General features: G+C 52.3%; 1 protein-coding gene across 1 annotated transcript, besides 2 other annotated features; it reads right to left on the reverse strand.

Moving 5' to 3' along the window:
• Nucleotides 1-318: 318 nt before the first annotated feature.
• Nucleotides 319-364: a microsatellite.
• A 138-nt stretch (nucleotides 365-502) lies between these two features.
• TraAM80_02673 (phosphatidylinositol 3-kinase-like protein) lies at nucleotides 503-8,284 on the reverse strand (the record flags this gene model as incomplete). The annotated part of the gene is made up of 1 exon (XM_029379671.1): nucleotides 503-8,284. One exon carries the CDS (start codon nucleotides 8,282-8,284, stop codon nucleotides 503-505), a length of 7,782 nt encoding a protein of 2,593 aa, XP_029240470.1.
• Nucleotides 8,285-8,966: 682 nt separating this feature from the next.
• Nucleotides 8,967-8,985: a microsatellite.
• The last annotated feature ends 57 nt before the right edge of the window (nucleotides 8,986-9,042 follow it).

Consider the following 9,042-nt stretch of genomic DNA (forward strand, 5'->3'; position numbering starts at 1 on the left):
AACTTCCGAGGCAATTCGTTCTTTTGTATGCACGTGCGCGTGCGTATTTCGCTCCCTCTTTTTGTTCGCTTTTCGCTTTTTTGTTTTTTTTTGGACGTCATCTTCTTCAGCAGGTGGTGCTGTTCACCGTCGACGCAGCGAGGCTTTGATTGTTGCTTCCGTTCTACTTATTCTGCCTTCGCCAACCCCGCCGCGGAGGAAGAGGTGCCGGTGTGCAGCCTCCTCCCCGCATACACGTCACTCCCTCATTTTTCTGCCTCGGCTCGTGCTAGACGCTGTCGCTGGTGTTACACCCGGGGGCTTTTGCCCCCCGAATTGCACGCCCCGCTCCCCCACCCCCACCTCACCCCTCACCCCTCACCCCAGCAGGCTTCACACGGAAGGATTCAAAGCGTCCGAATGTCACGGCGATGGGACGTGGGAGCAGATAGGCATACGCCCCCCCTCCCTCAATTGGGCGGGATAGATTTCTCTGGACGCCTGCACCGCGCGTGTGATGCGGCTACCAAAATGGAGCCCAACCAGTGATGTACGCTTCCGCGAGATTGTCAAGACTAGTGGCCTCCTGAATAAGACGATCGACTTGGTGTGGCACGTCAAGGCAGTTGGCCCCGCCATTCACCCGCCGCAACGACAAATACGTCGTCAATACCGGGTTCCCCATTCCGAAGGAGTCCTTCTGGGAGTCCTCGTAACTCTGTGAGTCACATGAAGAGCTGTCAGCGGATTCATCGCACACGTCGCGCCGAGAGCTGTGGAAAAGGGAACTACTGTTCATAACATCAAAGTCCTCACCTGTAAGTTTGGCATGAACGCGGGCGAGAGCCAAGTCACCCTGCAGGTTGCGCGTTTCTTCCTCGTTCAGCTGGTCGAAGGTGGCATCCGCAACGAACTCACGCACCCGCGCCACAGAGAATGACAGTTGCATTTGCGGCCCCTGCGCATTCTCCTCCACGGGACCAAGAGGGTTATTGTCCTCCATCTTCACCGCGGTTTCTGTCCGCGATTGTGGCCTGTCGCCGTCTCCAACGTTTGCGAGACGCCAGTTGATAAGTGGATCGTAGATGAAGGCCTCAAGAATGGAAAGGAGGTTCTCGCAATGTCGTCGCAGGTTCTTCATGACAAGTTCGCAGGTCAGGCGATACACCCCATCCACCCCAGTAATGCCAAGAGCACTCACAAGCAGACGCGTCAGGCGAAACGGCACGGCCTCTGCGTAGAGAGCACGATGCATTGCCACCTCAAAGCAGTCGCCAAAGTCAATGTGTACAACAGAGCCTTTTTCCTGAAGCATGAGGTTGTTCAGGTGGCGATCACCAAGCCCCAGCACGTAGCCAACCATCGACATAATCGCCAGGGTATGGCCATAGGTCACACGGTACTCCAACCACTGCTCACATGTGTCATTTTTGTCCCAAATAATGCGTCGCAGTTCATCGTCAGGGGTATTATTAATGACGTCGCCTAAAATTTTCTTGCGATTTTCCTTGCTTTGCTGGTGATACTCCTCAATGTTACGCAGCCCTCCATTCCGGACAATCATATGCACCTCTTCATAGATGGAAATGTCGTGTTCTTTGCGCCGTGTTTCCAGCAGACGGTAGATGGTCTCTGTGTTTTCAACCCAGCCAATAATACCAACGTTATCTGTTAACGGAATAACGGCGTACTGAGGGATCGTCAGGCCAATAGCGCTGGAGGAACTGTCGGTGAGGAAAATAGTGTTGACAAACTCAATAAACTGCATCACACGTTCATCCTGCCGCAGATCTTCGTGCCCCTTCAAAAGGAAACGGTACTTCTGCCCGTTTGAGGCGTCTAACCCAAGACGACGCGGTTTCTGCTTTGATGACATGACAAACACCCGCTGATGAAACTTCTGAATTGTGATGAGCGGTTGGCCAAGCACAAACGAGCCCGGAACAGCCACAATACTTTCGCTGATTCTTCCCAGCGTTGGGGACAAGTCCTCCATGAGGAGGCGTCGCTCCCCGGTGGCCTTGCTCAGCTGCACGTACACCTGCTTTAGCAATGACCACGCCTGGTCCAGGGCGTTATTTTGCAAAGCCACTCTGGCATGGCGCAGCGTCGGACCGTAGGTCTTCTCAAAGCAGCATTCGTTGGGCGTCAGTGGATTCTCCAGTTCCCAATACAATGGACTGAGGATGCGCAAAATGGCACTGGCGTCAGTCTGTTTTGCCGCCGCCTGTTGAATGTGGCTGTGCCACTTCTCCGCCCATAAAATGGCGATGCGCACCATTTCGTTGCTGATCAAGGAGGCCTCACCCACCATAGGTCCATTTGACACCCGTATCCCCTTCAGCACGCGCTCCGCCATCAGTTGCCGAATGGCCTCTGGAGACTTCTCCGTCACCGTCAAGGGATAAATCAGTGCATGCGGGTACTTGGATCCGACACGCACAAGCAGCTCGGTGAGAATGGACCGTGCTGCCTTTGCCGTGATGCCAATGCGAGCCACGAGTTGCGGAATCACCTTCAGCCAAACATAATCTGGCACCCTGTCAATCCCCTCCTTGATCACCTCGTTAATCTCCAGCAGCGTGCTGTGAGAAAACCAGATGGAGAGTATGCGCAGCACGTCCTCCATAACGCCGTTGCCTCGAATACTGGACAGCTCTACAGACCTAAAAAGCGCCTTAATCGAACTCACGTAATGCCGCGTCTGCACCTCAAGCGGTGTATTCGGATCACGGGACATGTCGTAGTGCAAAATACCCAAGGAATGAAACGCCAGGTGATTGTTGGGGCATAACTCGGTGGCCTTCCTCAGCTCCTCAATCGCCTCATCCCCTTTATCGGGAAAGAGATGCATCGTCCATTCACCCAACAGCAACCAACAGCAACCCCACGCCTCCGCACGCTCATCTCCAGGGTCCACCTGCAGTCGCATAAGAATGTCGGAAAGCAAACGCAACGTCTCCCGTCTACTTTTCGTTGTGTAGCAGTGTTTCATGTAGGCGTGTATGACGTCCGGATCTTGGCTGCACAGGGCCTGATAATCTCCAGCCGGCCCAAGCAACAATTTCAACATGTGATCCGCAAACGAGGTCCACTGCGCCTTTGATAACGCATTTATGCACATCACCTGGGATGCCAGGTCCGACGACGGAGAAAGCACGAGAGAATTTATGGTGATGAGGGTTCTAACATGCGCCGGACGGGACGACATTTGCGCCAGGCGCCTCTGCCACAATTCCTTCAGCATGCACCTACGCTCGCTTCCGGAGTTGACAAACGACACCAGTTCCTCAAAGTGGCACAGATGCTGAAGCTCTACCAACATGTCATATGCCCGGTTGTAGCTCTCCATGAAAGACTCCGAGAAGGCGTCAAAGAGCGACTCCCGGTGCTCCTTCGTAAAACGCAGAAGTTCCTCGTAACGATGCTGCCTAAACAATGTCGCGCAACGCTCCACCATGTCCAGCCGCTCCAGCACGCCAGACTCCCCCGTGAGCTCGTCAAACTGCTGCCACCTGCCCAACGCCAACGCCACCTTCGCCTTTAACGGCGCCACATCAGCGCGAGACTCCCGGTCCAGTTGCGGCCAATTTTTGTTAATAATAACCTCCATTTCAATGGTCTCGCCCAAAGCGTCAAGACAGCGCAACACTCCCAAGAGGGAGGAGGTGTTAATAGACCCATCCGTGTTGAACATGCGAGACTCGTAGCGGACCAGTGCCTCACCCCACCAGTTTAACTGCTCCAACGCCCCCATCTCATCAAACCCAGACTGCTCTGGCGCAATGATGTTCCCTGAAAACTTGGCAGACATTTTCTTCACCAAACCCTTCGCAACCATGTTCAATCCCAGGTGGTCATAAAACTCAATGAGCCGCTCCGCCACCTGCAGCGCCGCGCGAACCGCGGCGTCCTGACGACAAGAGACCTGCTCCCCCAATTCACTAAAGAGCTGGTCAAACAACACCTCATTTAGATAAATGGCTTTCGCGTGCATTTGCGAGTCAAAGGCAACACGCGCTAAAACGTCAAGGTCCATAAGCGGTTTAGCCTCCGGTCTTCGTCGCTCCTCAACTTCATAGTTTAGCTGAAGTTCAATTTTGTTAACTCCTCTAATGATGGAAACAATCTCACTGACAGCCGATACCTTTTTTCCATTGATGGCCACTAACAGAGCCCCCACAGGCACCCCAGCCCTGGCTCCTGGGGCATTCGGCTCCAATCTCGTCACCACAATGCCCCTAGCACTCTGATCGTAATTAATCCCAAACCTCTTTTCTACGTTATCCCGCTCCACCACACATGTCATAGTCTCGGTCCTTTTCACAACCATCATTTTATTTTTCCCACGTTCAGACTCAAAAAACTCTGCAAAGCCAAACAGAATTTGTTTGATGTCATTGGGAGACATTTCCAGCGCACGCGTAAAGGTGTTCATGACGAGTGCCCGTTGGGCATTATCTAGTGGTGCAATAAAGGCAGCAGCTGCAAAGGGAAACAAGTCCCGTGACAGATCACTATTATATTTGGCAAGCTCAGCAGTGCAACGTAACGGTTGAATCGGGGAGTTGGCAAGCATCTCCACCGAGGTTTTATGCAACCACGCAATCCAGGATTGTTCACGTTTCTTCTTGTTGGCCACCGGAATCGTCGCAATCTTTTGCAAAAGCGCCACATCCACCTTGCATTCGTTCAACGGTGTCTGATCTAACTTGAGAATACCCAAGTTGCGCCGTAGAACGGACTGTGTTTCCTGCGCCTTTCGGGTGAAGAAGCGAAAGATTGTTCCCAATTCATCACCTCCACAAAAGCGCAGGTTTATGATCGTCTGGCCGCTCGGGTGTGTGACATCCATCACTTCAAATTTGTCCCTGCTAAGGTGCAACGTGTTCAGCATCTCCTCCTCAAAGTCCTTCCGCGAAAGCCCTGGTAGGTGAGACACGACGCTGAGAGGCAGTTCAGGGTTGAGTTTATCCCGTTTGGTGGACGGGGCACGCACCTTCAGGAAGCCTTGGGCAGCCAAGTCAAGCAATCCAAGAAACATGTCATCTGAGAATCCCTTTTGTTCCGCAATGTGTTGAATGGGGACTATGAAGCGCTTTGCTTGACGATTCACAGCATCAACAAGGAAGGCAAGGGTGTTAAAGCCCATTTCAATCTCATCCTGGCTGTTAGAGTGCTCAATGTACCACATGACGGTGTGAACAATCTCGGCGCAGCAGTCCTTCACGAGTGACGGCTGCTTCACCATAATTTGATTTAAAAAATCAAAGCAGGCTGCATTGATATCCTTTGTCTTGGGTCGCAAGCCCGACGGCACCTCATCCTCTGGCTCAATGCATTGAAGCACATGTGGTAAAACTGACTGAAGATCCTTTTCGTGCAACACCGCCAAAAATGATTCCAATGACTTCACAGCACGCAGAACCAGGTCCAGGTCCGATTTGTCCTGTGAGACCCGCTGATGAATAAACTCTACCGCCCAACGATGATCGCGCATCTCCTGCGCAGACAGGCCTCGGGCAACTTCATCCAATAACTTCACAACACCTGAATTAAGTGGCTTTTGTGATGCCTGTGGCAGCAAACAAAACAGTCGTACTGAATGCAGAAGCTCGGAACCCGTGTTGAATGATATGACATCCCTAAAGCACCGCAGTAGGGTGGCCAGCTCCGTCATGAGAAGCAGAATGCCCTCATACAGGTGGTCACGTTCTGGGTCGGCAAGCCACGCCTGCAGTTGTGGAAGGAAGTGTGTCAGCAATATCGCCTTTTGATTGCCAGGAATTTCACGTATCATGCAACTGATAGTGGCGATGGTGTCCGCCTGCTGCTCAGGGTCGGCGCTCTGCTGCAACGTCTTTACAAGTAAATACAGCACAACGGAGGGATATCGTTCTGTCATGTGCTGGCTGACACGCATGCGCGGTTTATAGCGTGCCAAGGCCGAGGTCGCCACCTCCTCCGCCTCTTCAATTTCATCCTCTTCCAAGGCCTTTAGCACAAGACGAAGCCTGGTAGGATTTACAGCACCGATCACACTCAACGCCTTCATGGCGGCATAATTAACCTCCTCATCCTCCTCCGCCTCGGAGCGAATGATGCGTGCAAGCGCCAGGTAAATACCCACGTAGCTGGGCTGCTTCGTCACCGTTATCGTCGTCAGGATAGAGCAGAGTGTCTCAAGTGCCGCCTTGCGCCGTCTGGAGGAGGTGCTTCCGTTGATAATATTAAGAACAGGCTTAAGGAGTTGATTGGCATCGCAGTGGGCATGCGGTCCCGTCCGGTCCAGAATGACACGCAGCAGGTTTAACAGGGCGATGGAGAAACTCTTGGAAATAAACGGTTGCCGCCACAAACGCTCCAGCACTGCAAGCTCCACTGTGCGGGGTAGCAGAAGAAGCGTGTCGTGTTCCGCCGACATTTGCAGAAGCGATGCATGGTAAATGGCTGCAGAAGTTGAGCCGTCCTTCGCCTCAATCTCACGCAGCATGTACTCCTGCTGACGTAGCAGCTGCGAGTGAACAATCGCAGGGTTGCACGGATGCAGACGACACAACAGCACCAGGGTCCGATCTCGCGCCTTCCTAGAAACATCATTTCGTGCCATCAACAGGGCGTCAAGGTGATCCTGCAACGAGAGGTACAAGTCAAACGGGGCAGACAGCCGGCACAGGACGGTGTAGCGAAGATCCGCATCGCGGTCGGCCACAGCCACATCGAGCAGCTTCCCCACAGCACCCGTGACGGTGCTGTTGAGTCGATGAATCGGTTGTGGAGCACTGCCATCGTTTTCTGTCTGTGAAATGAGTTTTTCGCAGAGTGTCACAACGGCGTCCACAGCCGCCCGCCGCACCCTTAAATCCTCGTGAAACATCAACTCAATCATCCGCGCCATCTGCTCCGTGCGGCCGAGCTTCGCCAAAAACGGCAAGACATTTACCAGCACATCCACGGTAACGCGGGAGGAGATGTCGATCTGAAGCTGCCTGAAACGCCTCCAAGCCTCCAGCCCATGTTCCTCCATGAATCCCAGCAACGCGCCCAGCTTCGGTAGGTTGGCGTACTCCGTGTCAATCTCAATGCGGTCGAACAAGGCATAAATTCTTGCCAGGCCTTGCTCCTCACACTGTACCAGCAGACGCCGCAACACGTCAAACGGGAGCCGGCAAAAACAAAACTTAACAATATAATCACATACCGCATTCACCGCCAGATCACCGTGCGGTGCAATGTTTACATCATTAAGAATATCATACAACGTCGAAAGCGCAGTTCCCGCGACAGTTTGATCCCACTCCGAAATGTACGACAAAAGGCACCGCATAACCCCATCATACAACTCCTCATCGTTTCTAAACAAAAACAAAGCTTTACCGGTGGCTCGTGGGACCATGTTACGGGCTTCGGCTGTAGCGGCCTTCCAATCACGCCCTGTCAAAAACGAATGTATTGCCGTTAATGGCCACGGTGCACTTTGGAGGGTCGGAGAGGCTGCCACTGTCTCGATGGCCGTCAAAAGCCCTAAAATACGTCCCTCTTCATCTGCAGTTTCTATACATTCTGTCATCATGGCAGACATTTGGGTCACCACAGAGGCGGGAACCTCAATGCAGTGCTTCTCAACAACACTCGTAAGCAGACTCACAAGAGCGTGGCGATGCCAGTTAAAAGCGCTTTCAAGCGTCTCTTGCAGAAGAAACAGTGGGGAACAAGAGGCATTCAAACTGTCCAAAAGCGCCGGATTTCGTTTGATGACGCCAGAGCTTGTTGCCACCATAGTCGCAAGTATTTGACACCCCACCGCTCTCTCATGTAACGAAATCCCCTGCCGCATCATAACAATCGCGCGATTCAAGTGCTTACCCAGCATGTCAGAGGTAGAACGGACATTCTCCTGCAGCACCTCGCCTAAAACTTGCAGTACGGCAGCGCAATCCTCCTCAGACTTCCCTCTTGCCGCCTGCTTCATCAGCAGCGCCACACAGCGGGATCGCTTCTCGTGTTGATCACCAATATTTGCGTCAAAAACGACGCGGAGAGCCTGAATTCCCTTCTCGTAAGAATCGTCAAATGTCTCGTTCACGAGCTGAAAGATGTAGTCCAAGAGTCCCAGCTCCGCAATCTCCTTTGGATGAGCGACAAGGAGATCGAGAAGGTCGGCGAGGCATTCATTCACGCGTCGGAGACGGCTTGGCGGTGCACTCTGCAGATTACGAAAAATGACGGAAAACTGTCGCCCCAGCGCCGAAGCGCTCTCCTTAAAAAAGCGATCGGTAGAATGCTCCACTGCATCCGTCATCATCAACGGCCGCCCACTATCAGCCGCCGCGAAACAAAAGATGCAAACACAGCTAAAACTGGAAGAAAAGCAACAACACTAACAACACGGGCCTCAAAGCACCACAACCTTCCTCCTTCAATTCCCTTCGCTCCCCAGTCCACTCTTTTAAAAAATGAATGCCTGCGTTTGAGTCTACCAATGTGAGAAGCACCGACCTCCCGCCTCTCACACACACATGTACAAAAAAAAAAAGAGCGCAATTTGACACCAGAGACAATTAGATTATTACCGACAAGACAAAAAACTATCAATCCGAAAAAAAAAAGAGCAAGCTGAAGCGTTATTACTGATCAGAACCAACAAAGAAAGAACCAATCCGCAGCACCAGGCCAAGACAAACGACCTTCCTACGCCTCTACTAAAAAGCAGGAAAAGAAGAGGAGGTGAGGAAGGAGAGAAGCACGAGTGAGCGACAGCAGCGGTCGTAGAAAGAATGGCAATCAACAGACTGCAGAACACGGATTAAAAAGAAAATGCGGCAGTGTGTGCAGGTATAGCTGTGCTGCCGCATTTCACGCCAAAGAATGCATTCACCGAGCAAGTGCCGAAAAACACGTACCCCAACAAATCTCTTTATTATTACTATTCGTATGCTCTTCCTTTTCTATTATCCCTCTCGCTCTCTCTCGTGCATTCGGCCCCGTTTTTTTTTCTTTTTTTTTGCTAAGCCCCTCCCCCGCAGCTCACCTCACACAACATGTCATGCACGCATTGTGATT

The sequence above is a fragment of the Trypanosoma rangeli genome, assembly GCF_003719475.1.
Source record: "Trypanosoma rangeli strain AM80 chromosome Unknown Tra_15.4_contig_00063, whole genome shotgun sequence".
In the NCBI taxonomy this organism is placed as follows: domain Eukaryota; phylum Euglenozoa; class Kinetoplastea; order Trypanosomatida; family Trypanosomatidae; genus Trypanosoma; species Trypanosoma rangeli.